This window comes from Acartia tonsa, chromosome 7 (genome assembly GCF_053477335.1).
Source record: "Acartia tonsa isolate MP-2025a chromosome 7, ASM5347733v1, whole genome shotgun sequence".
NCBI lineage: Eukaryota > Metazoa > Arthropoda > Copepoda > Calanoida > Acartiidae > Acartia > Acartia tonsa.
The window spans coordinates 35,364,658-35,391,805 of NC_137266.1; the positions used below are offsets into that span (position 1 = coordinate 35,364,658).

Genomic DNA, 27,148 nt, shown 5'->3' on the forward strand with positions numbered 1-27,148 from the left:
ACATAAACAATACATTGTTGAAAACATTATTAATTGATTATGTATTAATAATGTATACCTAGTCAAATTAGTTAACAACTTAATAGTTGATTAAGGATACTGTTTAAGGACATTCCTACATTTTTGATATGCTTTGTTTATAACATTCTACCTTTTTGTAGTAGGAATATAAAAAATGTTTCAAATCAACTTTTTGTAAATAGACAACGATTGTAGAATTGCTATGCTTTCTAAATCGTGCCTTACTATTACTACAAAAATAACCAACCATGCCAAGTATAAAATCAATAGGACAATTATAAAATGCCTAAATTAACGATAAGATCTATCCTTTATAGACAGACAGACGAACAATAAATATAGAAAACCTTTACATCTCATTTCTGCTGCTTGATTTTAAAAGAAATTAAAATCAAGCAGCATAAATGAGATGTAAAGGTTTTCTAATCTAACCTAAAGACTAACCTTTATTAGTTTGTTAACGTAAAATCCTGCATTATTAAAGATACTTGTTGTATGTATATGCTTCTATCCTTTATTCTTTATCTTGAAAGAGTCTTGTTTTAAATTTTAATTATAGATCAACAAGGACCAAAATCTTTGACCTATTTAGATTATGATCACATTTTGAAAAAGGTTTTGCCATGTCTTAAATAAGATACAAAATTAAATAATAATTGTTTTCAATTGCTAAATAATCTTAAATACACAAGACAATAATTTGGTGTTTAATTCAGATATACTAGCTCAATATAAAAATAGCGATTGTGCCTATCGATTTCAAACTTTGCATGGTCATTCCTGTAGTAGTTTGGTACGATTATAAAGCGTAGCAACTCTATAATCATTACCAGAATGTCCGTACGTTCATTTAAAACATGTTGATTGTTGATAACTTAACAACTTTTTTAACAATTTTTGGTATATAGATTCCTGGGACAACAAAGTACAATATTATAAGCGATGCAACTCTATAATCAAGTCCTAAAAATGTAAGTATGTCCATAAACATTATCCTGTATCAAGCAGATTTTTTAAAACAAATTTACTTACAATATTCTGATTATTGAGTTCTGACACTATACAAGTGTTTATGTCCGTTTGTCCTACCGTTTCATTGCTTCGCTTTTATGGATGTTGTCATCCTTGTTCATTATATCAATTATTTTATCCATATAAAATTCAAAATGGTTTAGAACAAAAATATTTACTTCTGTGTAATAAACGGCAAAGGATCTAAACAATTAGAATTAATAATTAAAAAGTACTTTTGATATGACTTTTTATATCACTCATAATGCATAAAATAACCATTGTTATAAATCCTAAATATGCAGTGTTGAATTGTCTATAGAAATATTGTTTAAAAACCTCAACAAATATGACAAACTTATATTAATAAGCCATGAACATTAAGATTAAATGCTATTTTAAAGTCAAACAATCACACATTTTTGGTTAAAATCTTTGAAATTCTATAATCCTGAAGAAGGAACAGATACAATTTAGGTAAAACCAGTTTTGATTCAGCAAATATGTCTACTTATAGGATCCATTGACCGCTTGTTGCGTGTTGGTTTTAAATCCGCTAAACTGTTGAGGAAAAGTGTGAATAAATAACTGAGTCGTACTATTGACTTTCCAAAAGATCAAATATAACTATAGACACTCTTTTACGATGAATTAGGATTGTATGTTCTGTAAGATCTTAAAAACTATTGGACAATATTGCTCATAATTTGTAAGTTAGGTAATTATTTTTTTTAAACCATAGCCCCTAGGGTAAGTTTAGCAGCCGCTTTTAAAAAATAAAATCTGTTATTACATAAATGATCTCTTTTCTAAAAGTTCATTTCCGTTTAAGATGTAAATTACTGTTTCATGCATTTATAAGGTTAGATCACAAATTTTATACTTTAAAAAACCTTCAAACGTAATTCTTCTAAAATAAAACTATAAAAATATACTATTAATGATTTGTTATCTTGCATTTTAAAATATCGGCTGCGTTTTCCGAGGCCTTTAGGGACACTTGAGGAAGAGGGGTAAACTTACCCTGGCCCTCAATGTACAGAAGATTAGAATAAAATAATAGATGGGAAAAGGGTTAAATAACAGTAACTCCCTTCCTGAGGGCCCTGTGCCGACTTCCAATTGAGTCCTTGAAAAGAACACAGTAAAAGTGTCTGACTGATTATGACGTAACAAAAAAATTAGCCAATGACAGGCCGTTATTGACAAATGGTAAAATTTATAGTGGCCTCTCATTGGCTAATTTTTTTGTTACGTCATAATCAGTCAGACACTTTTACTGTGTTCCCTTGAAAATCAACCATTAACGTCGGAATGTTAATAAAGCCAAGTTTCTAAAAAGCAGAAATCAATTTGCTAGCAGAAGAAACAGGGATCCAGGTAGTTGCCGTTATACATCTATATCTATAGATTTATTCAAAAGAGAACCTTATTTTTATATGTACATACAATAACAAATAAATTAGTAGTAGAAACCTGTCCCGTGCTAGGTTTCCAAGGATAGGTTTATTATTTTGTTTGTAACTGGTACTGTAGACTTTAAGAAGTCATCATGCAAAATTATTATTGAAAATATTAAGAATTGTCTTTATAAATCATCAGATAACGTTATTGGTGTTCCAACGAAAAAACATATATTATTACATTGACTTATAAATATAAAGATTTTTTATATAATAATTAATCAATTTAAAGTTTTCCTAGCCTATTGTACTTTAAATTCATTATCATTTTAATTTTCAATTATTTATTAAAATATCTATAAATAATTTTCCAGTATGGCTTCGAAACTGATTAATATTCGCTGAATTAGAACCGTTTCTCAACCATATTTAGAAATCATATATAGCAAAGGATTACAGTCTATTTTATACGAAAAATAAAATAGAAATTATGCATTAATACCAGTTTAGTTAGACCGTCCTTCGGCCCCTCGGGTCTAACAAAACTGGTTTTAATCTTATAATTTTTCATTTAATATCCGCGGAAAGCTGTTTATAATACGATGCAATAAATGACTATTTTATTTTTAATTATTATGTTTTTTAGTCCAAAGAAAGCCGTGTTGGAGTGTCACCATTGTCCTCTCCCTCCTTTCTTATGATGATGTCAATAAATAGAACAATGCCTATTATTTAAGAGTTAGTTTTTTGTGGCATAGCTCCTTTATAACCAGGGTACGTATGTCCAATCGACAATCATATGTAACTTCTTCTATTCTTTCTAAAAGATTTTAAAAACATGAATTTATTAATTGTGTCATCTTTAGTAGTTGATGGCTAAAAGTATGATTTTACCCTTTAGGACCTCCCACCCCTTTTTTTCCAAAAATAGATTTTAAACAAATATGTTATACCCTATAAATAGGCTGTGAGGTTTGTGAAATCTATTGGTACAGATAAAAACCTGAAACCCTTATTTAAGACTATGGTTTAGATCAAAAAAAAATTTGGACTCTTTTTTTCTGCATAATTCACATATATAGTTCTTGGATGTCGGGTAAGGAGGGGAGAGGAGTCTGAGTTGTATAAAAATCCCATTAAAAAACTAGAAAGTCCTGTCTTACCTTTAATTCACATTTACAAGTTTTAAAACCCAGAGCACATCTCTGATAATAGTTTAAAAGTTATTTGTTACTTTGCGTCGCTACACATGGATAATGATATTCTTGTAATTGTTTCATCTTTAATTAAATGACAAGAGTAACTGTTTTTAATACATTATTTAAAGTAATAATTAATTGATTTAAAATTAAGATACAAACATAAATTACAATTTGTATTTCTTATAAATGAAAAACAAAAAGGATTAAGTTAATAAGAGTAAATATGTGAGAGAAAAAAATTTAGTTGGCTGCATATCAAAATAAGTATGTAGTAATAATGTCATTGAATTATCGTATGTTGCTAATATGTCAACACTTACTTCGTTATATGTATTTGATATAAATAATCTTCATTTAAAAGTTGCAGGATGTCCTTCTATCTATCTATGTGTCTAAGTTTGGGCCTAACCACTTCTTGATATGGTTCTCCTTTTCAGTAAAGATTCTTATAGATCTAGGGAAGGTTTAAGGGATGGTACCCCACAACCACTCGAGAGAAATAGCCCATTGAAAAAATTTCCGACTCCCAACCCAAACTAAATTTTGGGTTGCTTTTCGTTGTTGTATAACCCGATTTAATTTCTTCGTATATTTGATTTAATCCCAAACAAATTGTTCTTTAATCTAAATTAATTTAATTTATATTAACCCTTAACGGTCAGGGGGGGAGGGGGTCGTTGAACGCCCCCCCCCCCCACTTTTTTTTTGTCACAATTTCTGTGCGTAAAAGATATCCCGGCGGGCACAGGATGCCAACAAACCTGGCAGGGTCATCCAGGTAAAGAGCAAAAATATTTTTTTGACTTAAACAAAGCATTTTATCTTACCAAAATACTAAAATATCCTCTAGTAGTACATATCAAATACAGGTGTTCAAGTCAATTTCATGTTTTAGGTATGATCCTGCAGGTCCTAATCCTCCAGGTCTCCAGAAATCTTTAAAAGTCTACTGTGGCCGCAATTTTCGACTTAGAGATTTTAAAATTAAGTTTTTCTTCCATGTCTACATAACGTATTAAAATTTCAGAAAGTTCAGCCGCCGTTTTCCCGCCGATGCCGTCTGCGGCGGCTGGCAGCGGCCAAGTACAGCTGCGGCCGCTGAAATTTATATTTTGATATTTCTAATATAAAATTTATATAAAGATAAACATTTTCTGCAAAAAAAAATTCTTCTAGCTTCAAAAATAAATAAGAAAATTACAGCCGTTTGAAATTTTAAAGTAAAAAAGGACCTAAAAACAAAGGTTGTTAAATAAAAGGGTGAAGGAAGCGAAAATTGACTTTGACTTATTTTAGATCGGAAATTCATGATGCTGTCTAAAATGGTGCAAAAAATGGGGACAAATTTCAAATTGATTTGACGGGGCTGTTTATTTACGTCACAAGTGAGGGGAAAGAAAAGGGAAGGAGGAAAGAAACCCCCTAGAAAAGAGATGGGGGTATGACGTCACACGCCAAAACAATTTGAAATTTGTCCCCATTTTTTGCACCATTTTAGACAGCATCGAAATTCATTATCATACAGGGGACTTGCACAAAAATCTTTAGCCTACTAGTACTCAAAGGGGTATTTTGTGCTATAACTAAATATCAAAAATAAAAGACATAGCAACCCTAGCGGTCTCAACGCTCTGATTAAATCTACTTTTAAAAAACTGAACTTACCATGTGATGTTGAAAAAGCGGGCTTTTATATTCTGCTGCTGCTATATTCAATTCTTCCAATTCATACGGACTTTTGTACACTAAAATTAAAAGATATCTATTCACAAGTTTTGTATTAAATCTAAATATATTTTTCAGTGCTCGGCAGCCGTAATTAAGCCTTAGATTTAAACCCGCTCGAATGCTTCGAACATATTTTTGAACAAAGGGAATACCATGGCCTGATTTTTTGTAAAAGGTCGATTTCCCTGAAGTATACAGGCGACTGACGAGCAGCTGCCAAACCCTGATATTTTTTATTTAAACAGATAAACAGAAAGATAAATTTCTTAAAGAAACCAAATGTTAACCAAGAGGAAAGCAAGCTTTACATACACTAACTTTTAGACAAATAGATAGAAAGATAAATATGGTTTACATCTTAATAGCAAAATGTAAATAGAATAAAATAGATATCCTACCTGGATTATAAAGAAAATGAGTGGTTGAATAAGGACCTGGAGCCAGGTTTACATATGGCACTGGGGTTGGTAACATTGAAGGCACTGAAAAATATAATTAAAATCATAGATGCTAGCAGCTCATAGTGCCTTTTAAAAATTGACGTCATACATTACGAAAGACAATTTATTTGCCAGTATACATTTTACCATTGGTAAATTTTAATGAATACTGGCCTACAATTGGTCATTTGTGTTGTATGAGGTCATTTTTTATTATGCACTCAACGCTGATCCACAAATTCCTTTCCTTCAAATTAACTCTTAACCACTTGAAGAAGTTCAACATACATAGCTAATTTATCCTCTAATAAAAACATAATTCTTTTAAAAATAAGGGGGAGGGGATGGGGCTGGTTCACCCAGCCAGCTTTTATGGGAAAAAAATAGCTTTAATGTTGAAAATCACTAGATCAAGAAAAAAAAAAATATAATACTATTCTAACGTCCAAAGTGACTTGTAGAGCAGCTATTCTACTATACCTACTGTGATAGTACAACAGTACAGTGGTTGATGGTAAATATTGCTGTACTATAATACTTACTATGATGGTATGGCTGTACACTGGTTGAAGGTACATACTTATGTACTATAATACTTACTATGATGGTATGGCTGTACAGTGGTTGATGGTACATACTGCTGTACTATAATACTTACTATGATGGTATGGCTGTACAGTGGTTGAGGGTTCATACTGCTGTACTATAATACTTACTATGATGGTATGGCTGTACAGTGGTTGATGGTACATACTGCTGTACTATAATACTTACTATGATGGTATGGCTGTACAGTGGTTGATGGTACATACTGCTGTACTATAATACTTACTATGATGGTATGGCTGTACAGTGGTTGATGGTACATACTGCTGTACTATAATACTTACTATGATGGTATGGCTGTACAGTGGTTGATGGTACATACTCTGTACTATAATACTTACTATGATGGTATGGCTGTACAGTGGTTGAGGGTACATACTGCTGAACATGTTGGGGATAGGAATATGGTTGACTGTTGCATCATAAATCATTTGAAATTGCTATTTTAATAATAAAAAAAAATAAAAATAGTATTAAGCTTTCTAATAGTTTTATAAAAATAAAATAAAAACGCCAAGAATTACGAAGTCATGAAAGTTACCTAACAAAAAAGATTTAATATTTTTTTTAATAAGAAATTAACTACTCAGAATCTTAAATTATCTTCTATGCCCTTGATATTGAGAGATTTTATGGTTTACATTCCTATAGGGTGGTGGGATAGCATGTAGACTATGGACTATAGTTCCTTCCTCCAGTTGGTCCACCTCCTCTTTAGACATGGTCTCCACTAGATAGATAGTTAGATAGATAGATAGATAGATAGATAGATAGATAGATAGATAGATAGATAGATAGATAGATAGATAGATAGATAGATAGATAGATAGATAGATAGATAGATAGATAGATAGATATGTATGTAGATAGATAGAAACATATACATAGATACATAAACAATTAGCGCATCTGCGCGTTGTCGAGGATATGATATGTTCGAATCTCGGTATAACACCCCGACCCAAATAAAGACGTTAAAAATTGTTCCTACTGCTGCTACAACAGGTGCACGACTTTAAAAGTTAGAACAAGAGGAATGCCTTTTCCTTGGTTGTTGGACTTTACGTTGGGTGTCATGGACAATAGCCTCGTTTCTACGAGGTAATTAATAAGTAATTTATAAGAAGACAAGCGGAAGTGCCCCTAGCCTCTAGTGGATCTATATTGGAGGAGCAGAAAAATGGCCTAAAACCATCTCAGAAACTACTGAAGCTTCACCGTAAAGGAGAACCCTATCAGTTAACGAGATCCTACGCTACAGACAAAAAAGCTTACTACTGTATATAATAGGATAGATAGATAGATTTACCTGAGCCTGAATTTTGTTCGTTTGCATTAACATTGTGGAATGATAAACTTGATATTATTACCTGAAAAAAAAATCATGAAACATGATAAATATTACCTTTTTTAACTTTAGGAGGGACGGAATATTGGGCTATAAATTAATAAGCTGATCCTCAAAGTTCCAAAGTTTGTTTGCATTATATGGCTTTAAAAATTTGGCTTTGGTTACTTTTGTTAAATCTTGATTGGTTGGTTCAAACTTTAATTGCTTTAACTTTGAAACTATTCATTAAAATCTTTATAATATCTTATTCCTTAAGATCCCTGTAGTTTTTTTAACATAAATTTTATTTATGAAATAAAACAAGGATGACAACATCCATAAAAGCGAAGCACTGAAACGGTAGGACAAACGGACATTAACACTTGTATAGTGTCAGAACTTAATGATCAGAATATAAATGTATAAATGTCGAAGCAAAATTGTAAGTAAATTTGTTAAAAAACTGCTTGATACAGGATAATGTTTATGGACATACTTACATTTTTAGGACTTGATTATAGAGTTGCTTCGCTAATAACAATATACTTTGTTGTGCCAGGAGTCAATATGCAAAAAATCAGATAAATCGGATAATTAGATCCCATTAAAATTTGTTGTTAAAAATTTTTTTAAATCAACATGTTTATAAAATGGACGTACGGACATTCTGGTAATGATTATAGAGTTGCTACGCTTTCTAAATCATAACAAATCACCATACAAAGTTTGAAATGGATAGGACAATTCTAACATGCCTAAATTAACGAAAAAAGCTATCCGTTACGGACGTACGGACGGACCGACCCTAATTATAGAAAAGCTTCGCTTTTAAAAAGTATTTACGTCAACCGATTTTTGCACAAAAGGTTTTTGATGAAAAAGAAGACTTATGTGTAGAAAAAAACCGAGAATAATTTTCCCAAGTAAAAGAAGTCTTACAGTTATATTGATTATTAGCAAAGGTAATCCATAGATCTTAGTGTTTGCCCTTCCATCTATTTATTTAAAGGCTCTTTATAGTGCCTATAAAAAATGTGATAAATTTAAAACTTTTTGCCTAAAAATTCCGAATGACTTCATAATGGACAATTCGAAAATGACTTCATTCGGGATACTTCTGCCAATTTTTTTTTATAATTTATCCCCTTTTTTATATGCACTACTAAGACCTTCAACTATCAACTTGTCTGTACGTCTGTTTAAATGTTGTTTTTCTAAATTGTTTCTGATTATTATCTTCCCTTCTTATAGATGTTTTTATCCTTGTTCATTTTCTATTTACTTGGAATACCACTTAATAGGCGTATTAGTAATTAAATGTACATTAAAATGATTAAATAAGAAACACACACTATCATTTAAATGATTTAACTGTTTTTTTCTTGGTTTCTGTTAGGCAAATTGTTACTTTAAAAAGTCCTAGTTATGCTTGGGAGGAAATTTTAACTCCATACAAATATTTCCATTGCATTGGGTGAAATTTACATCTAAGGGGTCATTGCTCCTTCCCTCCAAGGTTTTTTTTATTTATAAAAAGTAAGGGCTTTGAACCATTATTTGTTATTTGTATTTGTTGGAATTACCAGTATCACTTCGAAGCCGATTTCCGCTGGATTAGAACTAGGGTTGGGCCGGATATTCGGTGTGGACGGTTATCGGGCCGGATATCCGGCAATATAATCTTTTATATTTTACAAAAAAAATCTCTGTTTTTTTAATCTTAAATGGCTTTAATTTTCTTCTTATTGAAGCTAGAAGAACATTTTTTTCTGAATATGTTTATCTTTATGAAAGATTATATTAGAAATCTCAAAAAAATATATTTTTGCGGTGGCAGTTGTACTTGGCAGCTGCCAGCCGCAAACCGACGGTTGGAAGGTAAACGGCAACGGATTTTATGAAATTGTAATATGTCATGAAGATATATAAAAAGCCTAAGTTTAAAGTTTGAAATCTTCAAGTAAAAATTTGCGGTCACAGGAACCGTTTAAAGATTTCTGGAGACCTGGAGGTTCAGGACTTGCAGGATTATACCTGGAACCTGAAATCGACTTGAACACCTATATTTAATATGAGGATGTACAACTATATGATATTTTAGTATTAGATAACATGAAATGCTTTGTTTAAGTAAAAAAAAATATTTTTACTTTTTACCTGTATGACCTTACCAGGTTTGTTGGCATCCTGTGCCTGCCAGGAAGGAGGTATTAAAAAAATTTCAACTCTCAGTTATGTGTCATACCCATAATTCGAAAGTCATTTAAAGTTACTTAATTTTTAAGTTTTAACCTTAATTTTATCAAATAAAACACCAGTTTATGAAGTATATTTTGGCGGGTATAGTCCCTTAAGGAGCGATTATTCGAATTTTCACTGTAGCTTTCCTCATATTTCTAGCCCCTTCGGGGGGCTCTAACCTCGCGGGAAAATCACCTAAGCAAATATAACCTAACCTAACCTAAAATAACCTATTTAAAGCAATTTTAAAAATACGACAAATCGCCCCTTAAGGTGCGTTGCCACAAAAGGGACTATATCCTTTTTTGATACTTTAATATGCAGTAATTTGGCCGGTTATCCGGCCGGATATCCGGTAATTTGGCCGGATACCGGACATCTGGCATTTGAAATCAGCCGTATATTCGGTATCCGGTAACCGGCCAAAAAATATCTGGCCCAACCCTAATTAGAACCGGTTCTCTGTAATACTGAAAAATCATGTATAGCATCGTATTACAGACCAGTCGCCTGGGCCTTCGGTCACGCGGGGCTAAGAACTGGTTTTAATCTTTTAATTTTAAAATCTGTGGAAAGCTGACTATACTACGATAATAATTATTTCTCACATCGTATTATAAACGGCTTTCCGCGGATATAGAATGTACAATTAAAAGATTAAAACTAGTTTTTAGCCCCGAGGTGACGAAGGCACCGGCTAAAAAAATTGGTTTTAATCTTTTGGTTGTACATTTTTATATTCGTAGAAAGCTAGATATAATACGAAGCTAGGCATAGGTTTTTCGTATGGATGAGAACCGGTTCCTATCCACCGGATTCGAATGAATACGAGAAATAGTTATTATAGTATTTACTTAGAAGGTATTTCTTTAAAATTTAACTAGCGGTTTCGCCCCTAGTGGTAATTTTTAAAATTAAAATTAAGTACCCCAACTAAGGTTATCCCACTACTCCCCCCCCCCTCAGAAAATAGCCTAAAACCACCACATGACCAGTATTTATATTCCCTGAATAGTAGAATCCGATCGGTTCAGTGGTTACCGAGGTCTTAAGGGACGGACGGACGGACAGACAGTCGGACATACATCATTCTACTTTGTATTATAGATAATAAAAGTAAAAAGTTATGAATTACAAACAAGTAAAAACAATAGCGAATATAGAAACCTAAATTGTAGATAATTAAACATAAAAACTAAAACAATACATACAATAAATATATGTTGCTATTTTTACAAGGAAAAATATAGTTTTTTGCTTATAAACAAATTAATTGACATTCTTTTAAATAAAGTAGAAGGATTTTTAGTCTGTAGCTTTAGATTTTGATAACAGCTGAACCGGTTTAGTTCTCAATTCTATGAGCTTCCAGATGCTAGGGACGCTTTCATGAGTAAATTAAAATAACAAACCTTCCAATTAATTAACAAGAACAATTTATTCCATGAGTAAAGTCAAATTGTAATACAGTATTTATTGGGAAAAGTCCCTTTCGTAACATCGCCCCATATGGGGCGATTCATCATATTTTAAAAATGGCTTTTAATAGGTTATTTATGTTAGGTTAGGTTATATTGTGTTAGGTGATTGCCCCATAGGGTTAGGTTATTGGCCCCGCAGGGTTACAGCCTCCCGCAGGGGCTAGAAATAGGAGAAAAGCTACTGTGAAAAATACGAAGAATCGCCCCATAAGGCGCGATGTTACGAAAGGGACTATACCCAACTTTTTCATTATATATAGTTATGCTAATGTTTGACTTTGAAAAAGCGGCTGTCTTCGATCATAGCCGCTCCCCGCGGGTATGGCTTAAGGCGAAGCTTTCGAGACCTGCTTTATGCCGTTTGCCAAAGTTTCTTCAAAGTTAGAAAATATATGAATACATAAATCCTTATATAAAAGTAACAGGATGTTTGTCTGTTGCGAAGGATCTAGCTTATTTCTGAACTGATAAGCTTTATATAGGTCAAGGAAAAAATTAAAAATTATTTTGGAGAAGGGTTCCTCAATCTTTCAAAGACAAATCATCTCTGGGAAAGGAAACTCAAAGATATGATAGGGGCGAAGCCGCTAGCGTCTTAGAAAGCATAAAATATTTATAATTTTCTAACAAAGAAAAGTTATGTAAATATTATTATATATAAATATTTAGAGACATATGTAGATAAATGTGTTTTTAATGGCTTAGATTATCAAATTTGTTGTGCGTTATGAATCAAATTTTGTATATATGACCTCTATATTATTATTAGTCAGAATCGTTCCTCTACATCAAAACACGAATAATTTTATGTTTATTTTTGGTCAAACTTTCTGCGATTAGGTAGATCTTTCCAATAATTTTGTGTCATTTCAAACTATATTCATTGTTATTATAAAAAATACAATTTTACCGTTTTTAAAAGCGAAGCTTTTCTATAATTAGGGTCGGTCCGTCCGTACGTCCGTCCGAGATAGTTAGCTTTTATTCGTTAATTTAAGCATGTTAGAATTGTCCTATCGATTTCAAACTTTGCATGGTGATTTCTTTAGTAGTTAGGTACGATTTAGAAAGCGTAGCAACTCTATAATCATTACCAAAATGTCCGTACGTCCATTTTAAACATGTTGATTTTTCTACTTTTTTAACAACAAATTTTTATATGATCTAATTATCCGTTTGATCTGATATTTGGTATATTGATTCCTGGGACAACAAAGAACAATATTTTAAGCGAAGCAAATCTATAATCAAGCCCTAAAGATGTAAGTATGTCCATAAACATTATCCTGTATCAAGCAGTTTTTCAACAAATTTACTTACAATTTTGCTTTGAATCTTATACTTTTATATTCTGATTATTCAGTTCAGACACTATACAAGTATTAATGTCCGTTTGTCCTACCGTTTCAGTGCTTCGCTTTTATGGATGTTGTCATCCTTGTTTAATAATGTTTTATTCAAAAGTTCCTATATCTTATTTCGCTATTAGCATTTTGTATCTGGAAGAGCTTAAGATACAATATTAGCTTGGGCGTTTTGAATAATATATTGAAATGGTGCAACTCGCATATAAATATTGAATTACTCCTCCCATATTCACACCACTCCTAAGTCTAGTAATATCTTCATTGTTTAAACAAATCAAACAAGAATGACAACATTCAAAAGATACTAATCTCAAAAACGAAACAAAAGTAACAAAGTAAGTAGATTCCTATGGTTAAGGAAAATTGGATCATGGAAAGAAAACGAAGAAGCGGGTTTTATCGTATTTTGGCTTTTCTCCTATTTCTAGCCCCTGCGGGAATCTCTAACCCTGCGGGGCCTATTTCATAAAAATACGATGAAAACCTCGACTTCGTTTTCTTTCCATGATCCGGAAAACTTTAATAGTTTCCAAACTTTTCTACCAATAATTTAAATTACAAAATGGGTAATTATGTTTATTTTTTAGAGTAATATTGATTTATCTTCCATTATCATATCCCTGTATTAGTGATGGTATTGTAGAATGCATAATTATATTTACCCTAGTAGTAATAAAGAGACCACATCATACAGTTTAAACAGTGTACTAAAGGTAGTGAAATTATCAGGATTATTGAAAAAATTTATGGATTTTTTCAGTTACAAAAAAAAAACATAACACAAAAAATTAAATTTCAGACCTTTCTTTTTTTTTGTTAACGTCGAACCGTAAAAAATGTTATGCTTAGTTTAGGTTAGGTTTCGCTTAAGTAAAGGTTTCCGCTTGGATTATTCCCCTCTATAGATACAGCGCCCTGCAGGGGTTATAAATATTTTTCCTTCAAACTTAAAATATGGAAGTTGGGTTGTTTGTCTTGAAAATATTTTTGAATAAAATCCAGGGAGGGATGGGACATTAGTCTGTTTATTACACTAGTCCCCAAATTTTTATAATAACGTTTCATTATTCGTTGGGTTAACAACTCTGGGGACTTAAATTGAATTATAATTGGTGTGTTGTTAAGTTAAGTGTCCAAACGTTTCAACCGCTAATTATAATAAAAATATATATGGAGTTACTTGTTCTAAAGTGTTAATATACAATCTTTCGTATATATTTCTTGAAAAGCTTTAGATAATTAAAACATACACATTCTATTTATAATTTATTTTAACAAAAACATATTTTGATAATTTTATTATAATATCATTGGCTTTTCAATTACTTTAAGATTTTTGCCACAATAATCAATAAAAGAAATTTAGGGGGGAAATTCTTTTCCCAAAACTAAAATGTTAAAGCTCTGCCTTTAGTAGCTGAAAATATAACTATTTTGGTATTTATTTGTCTATAAATAATCTATAAAAAAAAAACCTGTTGCCGCATTTTATTCTACAATGTATATTTTTGACATATTTAGTTTACTTGTTTGCTCTTTGTTGATAAATTAAAGTAAAACCATAGAGGGGGAGGGGTTAAATAACTGCATGTCCCAATCCCGTGGACCCCGTGCCGACTTTTAATTGGGTCTTTGAAAATCAACAAAGTCGATACAAAAAAGCAGAATTCAATAACAGATTTGAAAGTTTAGTGCATTTCTAATTTAATCTACAACCAAAAAAAAACAGTTTAAAATAAGATTTCACTAGACGAAAGATATATAACTAATCACAATAAGATGTAAGACACCGCAATTAATAAATGTAATTAAATAAACAAATAATAATTATTAATATTGTTAGCATGTTTCATGGAGGAAGGGAACACACAAAAATTAAAAGATATACTAAATTTAAACCTTTCCTCAGAGAGGAAGGGAGCGTTAGAGACTCTAGGCCCCAAAGTTCCTTAAGAACGTTTTTTATTCGTTAGTCTAACATCGTTTGGGACTTGATTGGTTGGTTCATTACGTTGAGTGCCCAAACTTTTTAACCACTAACTGTAATCTACAGAAGGGTTTATTACCAATGTCTTATCTCATTCTTTCTAACTATTAAAGATATTAAAGCAGTAAAAATAAGGAGGAAATATAATTTTAATTTTGCTTGTCATATCTCTTTATCCCTGATAAATAAATATAATAAGTGCACAAGAAATCTAAAACCATATGTTATTTACAGAGTTTCAACTAAATTCATAATTCTCCTAAAATAGCACTCGCGTATTAAACATAGTTATGAGATGTAGTATGCATAAGACAGTATCGTAAGTTATTTTTTCCCACTGCGGCTTTGAATCCGTCCCATTTTTGCTGGAAACAAACCGCTGGATTTTAAAAAAATATATGTAAAAAAAACTAAATTTTGAGATTGTTTTTTTTTTGTATATTTTGCTATTTAAAAAAACATTTTCTTATGCATATTTGAAGGAACACTTCATGTTAACCAAATTATCGATGAACTCCAATTTAGTTTCCGAAAGTGTACCTAGCGTCCGCGTCCTATCTCAAAATTTGCTATTAGCTAAAAAAGCTTCAAACTTCCAAAAAAAAATTAAAATTTTGAACATTAAAATTTTGAATGTATAATGTATAAATCTCTTTGTTTTCACAAATTTCCGGAGTAGCTGAAAAAAGGGTCTGCAATAATTGGGTTATCTGCTGTACACTTTAGGAAACTAGGGCTAAAATAGGAAATCCATTAGGAGCTGATCAAATTATCTCATCATAGCTAAATATAAAACTTATTCAGAATTACAACAAAATTATTTATTGGATTGGTCTAACAATTTGATATGATTTCAAGATTAAGATTTTGCATAAGAACCTGCAGTACTAGTAATAAAAGAGAAGCTACTCGTTAACTTAGAAATGTCCGTTTGTCTATCATTCTATCTGACGAACCCAGGGAGGGAGGGGACATTACCAGTAAATTACAATTGTTTGCTCAAAATTTTTGGATAATTTTATTGAATTTTTATTGGTTGGTTCTGAACTAATAGTGCCAATATTTTTCAACAAATATTTTTTAATCTTAAAACGTGCTATTTTTCATCATTAGGGATGTACATCAATTTATTGTCCAGTGTCTTATCCTTTAAGTTCCCAGTAATAACCAAATTAAATAATTTACTTTTATTTTATTTAGCAAAATAATATTATTTCAGTGATTATTTACAAGACCTGATAAAAAATTCTCCTTTTTATAATTTTCAAAATCTCACTCACCATCAAAACTAATTAGAAATATTTTGTTAAATGTGTTGATATTACTGAGAAATGAAGAACTGTAACATCCTTGTTAAATAATATAAATAGAATGAATGCGCTACTTTATAATAACAACTAATTCTATTCAAATCAGGGCTAAACGGATAACTGAAGTACCCAATATACCAAAATTTATTATCTTTATTTAATAGAAACAGTGAAGTATTATACAGCACATTAAACATTGATATTTGCAGGGAATAGTTGGACATTGTGCTGTTATTTAGACTATTCGCCAAAGTCTTATTATAACGTTTTGTTATACGTTATTTTTGAATTTTGATTGGTTGGTTCATTTAGTTAACCAGGGATGAAATGGATAATATAATGGCCGATAAATTTATGGACATCCCCAAGTATTATTCACAAAATTTCCCTTTATATAGATTATAATTAGTGGTTGAAACGAATCAACCAATCAAAATTCAAGTCCTCAGAGTTCTTAATTCAACGAACACGGAAACTTTATTATATAATTTTGGGGACTAGTGTAATAAACCATGTCCCCTACATCCCTATACTTTTATGCAACAAGAACATGCGCACTGACTTATCATAATTATATGTAATATAGCTTTATTAGCTTCATTCATATATCTGTATGACCATGAAATGCATGCCACTTTATTAATGCTAACTAATTCTGTTTATAAGATTTGGTTGAAAATTATGTATTTTTAAACATATTTCCTACTAGGAAATAATCATGATATTTTTGCATCTTCTTAAAAATAATTTTAACAAAATGTATGGCCGATAAGTAGCGTAGCAATAATTAGTATTAATACATTATAGGCAGGTTCATTGAATAGGAAATATTCTTTATTTATAATATATATACTATCTGCTACGCCCCTTAAAGTTTTTAATAATAATAGACAAGGAAAATATGGACAAAAACCTGACAAATTCCAGACATGGTGATGTTCAATCAGTCCTTGAGTAGCTACGCTAGTTATGGTAAACATTGTATCCTATTATGTAAAGTAGTAAGGTTTTCTTTGTCTGTAGCTTAATATTTTCATAACAGCTTAACCGTTTGAGTTCTCCATATTAGGGAAGGTTCTGGAATGGTTTCAGGCTATTTTTTAATATATTTTTAATATTGAGAGTTTTAGGTCATCTCTCCGTCCTTACCCCCTTTGATTACAGAGCCCCTTGGTTCTAGGGGCGCATTCGCTAGTAAGAAACAAAATAGTAATTGAAATAATTGAGGTTAATTTTCAAGTTATAATAATGATTACACATAAATAATGAAATAATAATAATTTATCTCATAATAATATATTATTAATATCATTTTTGTATCATTGTAGTTCCTCATAAGATTCTTATTATTAAATAGTACAGAAGCTAATCTAAAATTAACATTGTCGGTCGGTTATACAGTCATGTGGTCTGCAAAGGAGTAAGGTGACATTTAGATTAAAAATTATACTAGTTATCAATATTTTATAAAAGACAACTTATTCGTGTTTTTTTTGTTTTACTGATTTTCAGTTTAAGAACTTCTCCATCCATAATTTTAATCTACAGAAATGATAATTTTGTTTATTAAATTGGGGGCTGTACATCAATATCCGTTTAATCATCACCTAAGTTCATTTTTTATGGCTATACTGCCGCATTTAGCCGCAGAATCTTCAGTATCAGCAATTTTTCATTTCATGAAAATAACTCATTTGATTAGCCTTTTGTCTTTACATGTATTTTAAAAAAATCTAGGAAACCCTCTTTAGGTTTTAAAACAGTGTTGCTAATCGTTTAAATAGTAAAAAAAAATTACATCTTTATACACCATAACTCCAACAGGTTTAATGAAAGAAAAGTAAAAAATTGTATATCCACCACTAATTTATTTCAAGAATTTGCCTAAAATAAATTGAATGGGTCTTTATAAAAGCAAAGTATATTTATTTTTTGTTAAAGAAGGTGTATCAACTTTTTTTTTATAGCTAGCCGGTTCTTTTAGTAAGTAGTAGATGTAAAATTTTTCATAGAATTCAGATATGCAATCGGTTTTTTTGTAGACCTCTTATTTTTTAAGTAATTTAAGTTTTTTTTAAAAATAATTAAGTCGGTTTTAAGGTACTAAAACGCAACAAAATAAAAGAAGAAAATGGCCAGTAAGAACAAAAATAGTAAGATCTTTAATTTGACACCTTACTTTTAAAATTCTGTTGAGTAATTATTGAAAAAATCTATTTTTTTAACCTCGGTTTAATAAAAACTTTAGACCTAAATATTTTCTCAAACAGACATAAAAAACATGGGTTCATATTAGGGTGGGCCCATTTCCCCCTTTTTTTAGATTTTACTGTTATCATAAGTTGCGGAAGTCATATATATGTATGATAAGCCCCATTCAAGTTTCAAAAGTGACTTGGCTTTTATAGCTGCCGGCGCGCGGGGGGTATAAAAAGTGCCCATCCCCTTATAAAACCAAAAATTTAAATTCCTTCAAATACAGGCATGTTGCATATCAAAATGACCGCATTGAAATGCTGATTACAAATCTGAAAACCGATTTGAAAAATATTGCTCCTAGTTCGAATAAGATTTCATTAAGTACCTAAAAACAGCTGATTTGGTCAAAATTGTTCATTTTGGTAGGTTATTTGAAAATAATTTCAGACTGAATCAATATTTTTCAAAACGGTTTTCAGATCTGTAATCAGCATTTCAATGCGGTCATTTTGATATGTAATATGCCTGTGTTTGAAGGAATTTCAATTTTTGGTTTTATAGGGGGGGCGGGCACATTTTATACCCCCCCGCGCGCCTGTTGTTTTTGGATTAAAAAACCTCTTTCAAGTTTCACAGGTTTTTATACTGGCCCAGTAACCCTCGCCAATGTCTACTAATATAAAACTCCAAAATCGACCCACCCTAGTTCATATATACCTTTAGAATCAGAAAAATATTACGAATCCATTGTAAGCAAAATTTAAAAAAAGTAAAAAAATTAAAAATTAAACAAATGGCCAATTGTATTTTTTGTTCAGGCAACACTATCGTCTTCCCTTTTTTACCCCCTCTTTACCCCCTTCCCATTTTTATACTCAATTCAAGAATTAAGACGTTGCCTGTACAATATAATATGATATTTTCATATAATTCCTTTTATTGTAGTTTATATACTATATTGTAAACTTTTTTTTTCAATTTTGCTTACAATGAATTCGTAATATTTTTCTGATTCTAAAGGTATATATGAATCCATATTTTTTTATCTGTGAAATAATAAAATTAAGTTCAAAGTTTTTATTCTCGTGGGTTTAAAAAAATCGATTTTTTCAATAATTACCTGACAGAATTGAAAAAGTAAGGTGTCAAATTAAAGATCTTACTATTTTTGTTCATAATGGCCATTTTCTTTCTTTTTTTTGTTGCATTTTAGTACCTTAAAATCGACTTAATTTTTTTTTTTTAAACTTAAATTACTTAAAAAATAAGAGGTCTACAAAAAAAACCGATTGCATATCTGAATTCTATGAAAAATTTTACATCTACTACTTACTAAAAGAACCGGCTAGCTATAAAAAGAAAAGTTGATACACCTTCTTTAAAATAGAAATATAAATATATATTTGCAGAAAACTTTACAGCAAAATAATCTATGCATTTTCTTGTGCTAATCCACATTTTATCCGTTTTGTAAGTTGACCCCATCTGGAGATTTTAATCATAATAAATCATGAGTTAGCTAAAATTATTATAAAAGGAAGATATTGCAAGAAAACATTGATTAAACAATGATAAAATTATTTCAAATCTGTTTTAAAAGAAAAGTTACTCTATAATTATAGTTAGCCTTGTACTTGAGTTTTTTTATTTTATCTTTGAAAATGTTTCTTTTACTTTCATGTTTAAAGAAAACAATAATGGTCATATATAAGACAAAAGTTATTGCTTTGCTGCATTCATTCATTGAGTGAGCTCTAACCCTGCTTGGCCTTATCCTGTTCTTGAGCTTTTTTTGGAAGTTTAAGGCGGTAAAACAAAATTTCTTATCCCTAAAAATAATTACCCCAGAATTAAAATTAACATAAAGATTACTTACAACCCTTATTTCTAAAACAGGAATAAAATTTTTGTACAATAATTAGAAACTTTAATAGAACCATGATATTTTAAATTCAAATTTTTTATTAATATTTATGAAGTAATAAACTGTAATATGTGATGCTCTAAATCTAAAATCTAAACTTCAATGTAAAAGGAATTTGGCTGATATTTGAAAGAAGGGGATTATAAATAAGTAAAAAAAAACTTTGAGCTTCATTTGAAGATTTATGAAAAAGGATGACATTATCCAAAAAAGTAAAGCCTTAAAAAATACACCTCTGTCATAAAACTGCTTTGAATGCAATGTACTTAATAAAGACGTACGTACTTGACTCATTGTTGAGTTTCTCGTGATTTATGATTTGCTACAATTTAATCAGAGTTATACATATTATTAATTTGAATTCAAAAGTCTCGAAAATATTTTTTTTTCTCTGATAAATTGTCCCTCTATGCGAGGTAAATCTAGGTTAATATAATGTTCATATAACATTTACAATATTACCATGAAATTAGATCAAAATTATAAAGATAGGTAGATAGATAGATAGATAGAGAAATTAGACAAGCTATCCCTATTTTAAAAAAACAGGATGTTTTCTGTCTGTTTGTGTGTCTTTACCAAAGAATATCCTTAACCGCTGAACTAATCAGGTTCTCCTTTACAGTGAAGCTCATTATAAGTCCAGTGATGGTTTGTGGAGACCAAAACCCTTCAAAAAATATATCCACTAGAAAAAAATCCTCTCTCTTCTCCTACCAATAAAGCTTTCTCAAGTACCCCTAGAAACCTCTAGAATCGTAGCCACGAGTATATTAACAAAGTATGGGAATTAAATTTGAATTTTAGAGTAACAAAAAGTATTCCTACAAATAAACTAATGAAATTGCAATTTCCAAAAAGAGGATTTTCAGTGTAAAAGAAAATGTTAAATATATATTTTAAACTTTCTTTTATTCTAATTTTATATTTTTAACTTTGAAATTATTTTGAAAAGTCTATAAATATCAATATTTTATGATAGTATTCGATCAATGGTAATAGAAATCAGATTTTACTTTCATATTTGAATATTTTAACCATTGCCCTGCAGCTTTGGTTAAGCCTAAAATTTAAACCCGTTTGGGTGCTTTGAAGAGGGATGCCATTTTTAGGTGAGGTTTAGACTTTCATTCATCTCATTTTAAATTTTGAAAGGATGATTCTCCTGAGGCTTACAGGCGAAGCGAGGCTGTCGAGCCCTGATTTTAAATATTCTTATGAAACTGTAAATAAAAGATTTTTGTAAACTAATTTTGGTAATAAAATAAAGGTAAAACAGTTAATCTTCTTTTAAGAAATCATTCTAAATAGTAATCTACAAATCAAGGTATTTTCTCAAGTAAGCTAATTATAAATGTTTAAAAAAGCCAACAACAAAATCAAATTTTAGAAAAATTACAGGATTTTTACATAATATAAACACATTTTTGAAAAACAAACCCTTAATTCTCAAAAATAATACGTTTGCGTGTTAAGACGTGGTGTAAGTTTCCATTCAATTCAATAAATCTGGTTTTCATGGGCCCCTGACATACTTAATTATAGGGTAGCTGCGTTTGTCAGAGGGGAAAATATATGAAATTTACTTTTTAATTTGGTTTGTATGTACACTCATCTAAATGATGAGTTAATTTATAAAGAAACAATACTGCTCTTATGCAAATATAGCGAAGCTAATCAAATCTGATATTAGAACAAACATGTATAGACATACTTACATTTATAAGACTTTTTTATAAATATGATACGCTTTATACAAGTGTGCTTTACAGTCCTAGTAATATAATAATATAAAATCAATGGGGCTATTGGGCAAGAATAAGTTAAAAATCATCATGTCTTAAATGAACATAAGGACGTTTTGGTCATTTCAAATAATACTACCTATTTAGTTTTATTACAGGAATTCCCTCGCAAAAGGTTTGAAATAGATTAAATTATTATCAGACGTACGTACCCGACACATCAATATTTAGAAAAGTTTTGCTTACAAACAAAGTGTTCCCATGCAAATGTAGCGCAGCAATTAACAATGACAGACAGTTAATCACCAGTAGTATAGACAGAAATTCATTTAATGACAAGAATTAGTAATTAGAGAACCATTTAATACAGTTAGGGAGTTGAATCCATTTTTATAGAAGCAGAAATATAATCTATGATTATGGTTTGGACCCTCTAAAACTGTAATCTACCCTTCCACTTTCCCCTCTCTTAGTGAAGATATCTTCAACGCCGATACGATTTTTGAAATATAAGATTCCACTTTTGTCTCTCTTGTTGAAGATATCTTCACCAAGAGAGGCAAAAGTGGAATCTTAAATTTCAAAAATCGTATCGGCGTTGAAGATATCTTCACCAAGAGAGGGGAAAGTGGAATCTTACATTTCAAAAATCGTATCGGCGTTGAAGATATCTTCACCAAGAGAAGGGAAAGTAGAATCTTACATTTCAAAAATCGTATAGGCGTTGAAGATATCTTCACCAAGAGAGGGGAAAGTGAAAAGGTAGATTACAGTTTTAGAGGGTCCAAACCATAATCATAGATTATATTTCTGCTTCTATAAAAATGGATTCAACTCCCTAACTGTAATATGTCATAGGCCCAGAGATCTAAAGAGATAAAACAATTGCCGAAAAATTGATGCATATCTCCATTCCCAATGATGATACACAAAATTACCCTTCTGTAGAATAAAATTAGTGGTTGAAACGTTTAGACACTGAACTAAATGAACCAACCATTCAAATTTCAATAAAAGTCCCGAAAGTTGTTATGCCAACAAATGATAAAAAGTTATTATAAAACTTTGGGGACTAGTGTAATAAAGAGCCCAATGTCCCCATCCTCCCGGCATAGACCTCAGAGAGAAAGGGAGGGAGAGAACTAAAAATATTTGATATTTCATCTATTTTAAAGGAGCAAACTTTTCTTTTATCAAATTTTTACTATTTGAAGGCAGATTTTCACAATTATTTAAAGAGAAGATTTGATTATTGTCCAATGTCCTATCTATGCACGCCTGCAACCCAGGGAGGGAGGGAGCATTAGGCTGTTTATTGCACTAGTCCCCCAAAGTCTTATAACAAAATTTTCTTTTTTGTTGGCTTAATAATTTTGGGGACTTTTATTAAATTTTGATTGATTGGTTCTTTTAGTTGAGTGTACAAACGGTACAACAACTAATTATAATCTAAAGAAGGGAATATTTTGTGTATCATCATTGCGGATGTACCTTAATTTATCGGCCATTGTGCTATCCACACACCCCTGCATCCCTACTCTTGAAAAAAGATGTTTTTATTAATGATGTCGCTAAACAAAAGAGGGCTTGTTATACAAAATACATATTATTACAAGCAAACCTTTTCTACATTTAGTGTCGTTCCGTCCGTCTGGAACGGATAGCTATTATCAATTTAAGTATTTTAGGAATTGCATTAATTATTTTAAACTTTACATGATTACTCCTTTAACAAATAGGTACATATTTAGAAATATTACTCTATTATTATTATTACAACTGTGGATTTATTTCAACATTTTGATTATTAAGTAAGTAATTTTGAGATAATTTACACCAAATTTTTGTAACTTTGTAACTTCAAGATATTGTTAAATGTTGTTATATTAACTTTATTACTCCATTTTCATTATTCTCTATTTAAATTCCCTTTTATTTGTACCAGCGGCTGTGCTCTAGCATCTAGATACTATGAAATAAAAAGGGAAAAACAAAAAAATAGTTTAAAACCATCACTAAGACTTAAATCTTAAAATAAAGCAGTCTAAGGCAATATATTAAGATTGAAAAGGAGGACTAAATAGGTACAGTAGTTTTGGAAGTCTTAAGCTACAGACAAAAAAAGCTAAAAGTTCACACAATTTGGAGATAGAGATAAGTAATTATAAAGTAGCTGTGCTTCTAAAAACTAGAATTATCATTAGTGGGACAGATTTTGAAACTGATTTGAAAACCACACAAAAATGTGCAGCATCATACATTCATGAGGAAATAGATCTATATTATATTAAAGTTTCTTTGTTGATTAGGTGATGAGCTGAAACTGATTTTTTTAAAATCATACACCTTAATTTAAACAAGGACAACACGATCAGCAGCAAAACACAAAACTAAACTAATTAGGAAGCTACTCTATAATTTGAAATGTCAGTTCGTCTGTCACTCCGTCAGTCTGTAAGAAACTGTATGGTGTAAATGGGATTTTCTAAGCAAAGGGGTAATTCTGTTAACACCCTACCTAATATAGAAAGGGTCTATTTTTTATCACTTATATTTTTACAACCCGGCCATTTGTCAAAACCTTTTGCACGTCAAATATTTTGATAATCGTTTATCCTATATATTATTTGGACCTTGACAATTTCTTTAAGTCACTGAAATCATCTTTAGTTTATATATCATCCTCTTTTTAACTTCTTTATAGTTATAGAAAAAGTGGATATTTTGAGAGATTCTCGAATACCCTGATACGGCTGGTTAATTTAACGATACCACCCAACCCCTCCCTTGACCATAGATGAACGAATGGACCAATACATGAGGACTAATTTAGCAACCTATAATGACGATAAAATTATAAAGGCACAATATCCGCTTGTTTTGCATTCCTTTTTGTAGATCATAGAGGTCATAGATCTAAAAACTTATTTTAGTGAGGTTTATAGAAGTGTATTTTCCAGAAAACGAAGTGTTTTTTTGGTTAATTGTCGCTATTTTTTATGGTTCAAAATCCGATTTATTTCCACACTGGATCAAACCTTTCTGAACGAGAATGTAAGTGCATACTGAAATTCATAGTTTGTCGAATTTTGATTGGTTGGTTGACTAAGTGTCCAAACGTTTTAACCACTAATTTTAATCTAGAGAAGGGTAATTTTGAGTATCATTAATTTATCGGTAATTGTCTTATCCCTTTAGATCCCTGGATGCAAACCCTCTTGCAAATAGCTTGAAATTTCTTTATGAATTAACAAAGCTTTACTTTATTAGTTTCGTATTTGTACTTTGATGTCTTAAAAATGTATTTAAAAGCCATAAAACATATGTAGATTATTAAACGTTCAACTATTGTATGAAATATTCATAATTAACTTTTATTGTTTGTACATTATTTCCTGTATAGCTGCGCTCAACCATTTAGGGTTTTCACAAAAATGAGGGGGGAGGGGGCTCCCACCAAACACTTAAATTTCTAAGATTAATAATATCTGGGAAAAACTTTAGGTAGAAGCATACATATATAAAACATACTTTCATTTTATGTTAAACTTATCCATCATATTAATAAAATATTAATTTCAGGGTAAAAAATAAGAATGAATCTGTTGCAGGCTACTTTCTAATAACCAAAAAATATCCACACAAAATTACCATTTCTGTAGATTGCAATTAGTAATTAAAACGTTTGGACATTTAACTTAATGAACTAACTAATCAAAATTTCTTCAAAGTTGGTAAGCCAATGAATAAAACAACGTTATTATAAAACTTTATGGGCAAGTATTTGAATAGTTTATGTATATTTTACACATAAGTTAGACCATCTAAATCAAAGTACAATAACTTGAGGTTGTAATTTTTTTTATCCCTGTATGCATATTATAATCTTGTATTTATGTATAAACAAGTATCAAAACATGTTATTTTAATTTAAAGAAATCATTTTTATTGCTCATATAATTAAAGAGAGAGAAAAAGGACACAAAAAATCACATATTTTCAGAAGGGCGAATTAAATAAAATGTAGAAGAGATTCGATTTGGTCAGGAGAAACTTCTAAAAAAATTTGGCATCCTTATCCTTAATAGCAGTAGAGAAAATTATGCCTAGAAAAAAAACATCCAGTAAACTGACGGACTCACAGACGTTTTTAATAAACAGTCATAGAGGGGTTAGCTTCAAACAACAAGTAAAAAAAACCAACTGCATGTAACCACATAAAATTCAACATTAGATTCACCTTTTAACACATTATAATATTAAACAGGATAAGATTATTAGTAAAAGCGAAGCTTGACCAATCACCCATCAGGTAGAAGTGGTGTTCACAGGATTTTACAACGGAAAGGGGGGGGGGGTGCACCGAAAAAATGTACGTCTCTTATCAATTTATATTCTAGTTACACTAAGATTGAGAGCGGTGGATTATATTTCGAATAGATATATACTTAAAACATTAAGAATTAATTGTAAAGATGCTACGATTACGATTGTCTAAAGAATCACTATTTCAAAAATAAAATAGATATAATAACTCAAGAAAAAAATTAAGTTATTATTTAAATTAACGCTTTACCTCCTGACTTTCTTGTAAAGTTGCTATGCTTTCTAAATTTTACCTATTTACAAAAGAAAAGTTGGTAATCAATAGATCGAAAGATTCTAATACAACTAAAATACCAACCAGATCTATCCGTTTCATACATATGGACTTTCGGACTGACAGACGAACGTACAAAATCATTCTAATCATAGAAAAGCTGCGCTTTTTATAAAATTTATATTTATTTAGAAAATAAGAATTCTTACCGACAATAAAAATATAGACCTCATTTTAAACCAGCATCAAATGTTTTTTTTTCTGTGTGTTTTCTTTATTTATGATATCACTATTATAATTGTATGTAAAATTAACCAATTCACCGCTGTGTACCAAACATATGGCTGGCTTCAAGTCTAATAACTTACTATGATAAGTTTGTGGTTGTACTTCATAGGAGCTATCTTTAGAAGCATTACGCACACACACACACACACACACACACACACACACACACACACACACATACACACACGTGACGCACATGCACGTAAAATACGGGAGACGTTGACGCAAACATATGGTTTTGACTCAAGTTGTTGCGTTAAACTTA

General features: G+C 30.6%; 1 protein-coding gene and 1 long non-coding RNA gene across 2 annotated transcripts in view; both read right to left on the reverse strand.

Moving 5' to 3' along the window:
* LOC145323661 (uncharacterized) overlaps positions 1–6,445 on the reverse strand; it is a 47,557-nt gene extending 41,112 nt beyond the window's left edge. Inside the window, exons 1-3 of the mRNA XM_080166081.1 lie at positions 6,406–6,445; positions 5,764–5,847; positions 5,303–5,382 (exon numbers count right to left, since the gene is read on the reverse strand). Of these exons, the coding sequence (XP_080022207.1) occupies positions 5,303–5,382; positions 5,764–5,847; position 6,406 (165 nt within the window). The 5' untranslated portion in view covers positions 6,407–6,445. The remainder of the gene's footprint in view (positions 1–5,302; positions 5,383–5,763; positions 5,848–6,405) is intronic.
* Positions 6,446–7,056: 611 nt separating this feature from the next.
* On the reverse strand, positions 7,057–26,940 carry LOC145324290 (uncharacterized). The gene is made up of 3 exons (XR_013881229.1): positions 26,805–26,940; positions 7,721–7,781; positions 7,057–7,141 (listed from the first exon to the last, which is right to left on the reverse strand). It is a non-coding gene; the product is annotated as an uncharacterized LOC145324290 (long non-coding RNA).
* Positions 26,941–27,148: the final 208 nt, after the last annotated feature.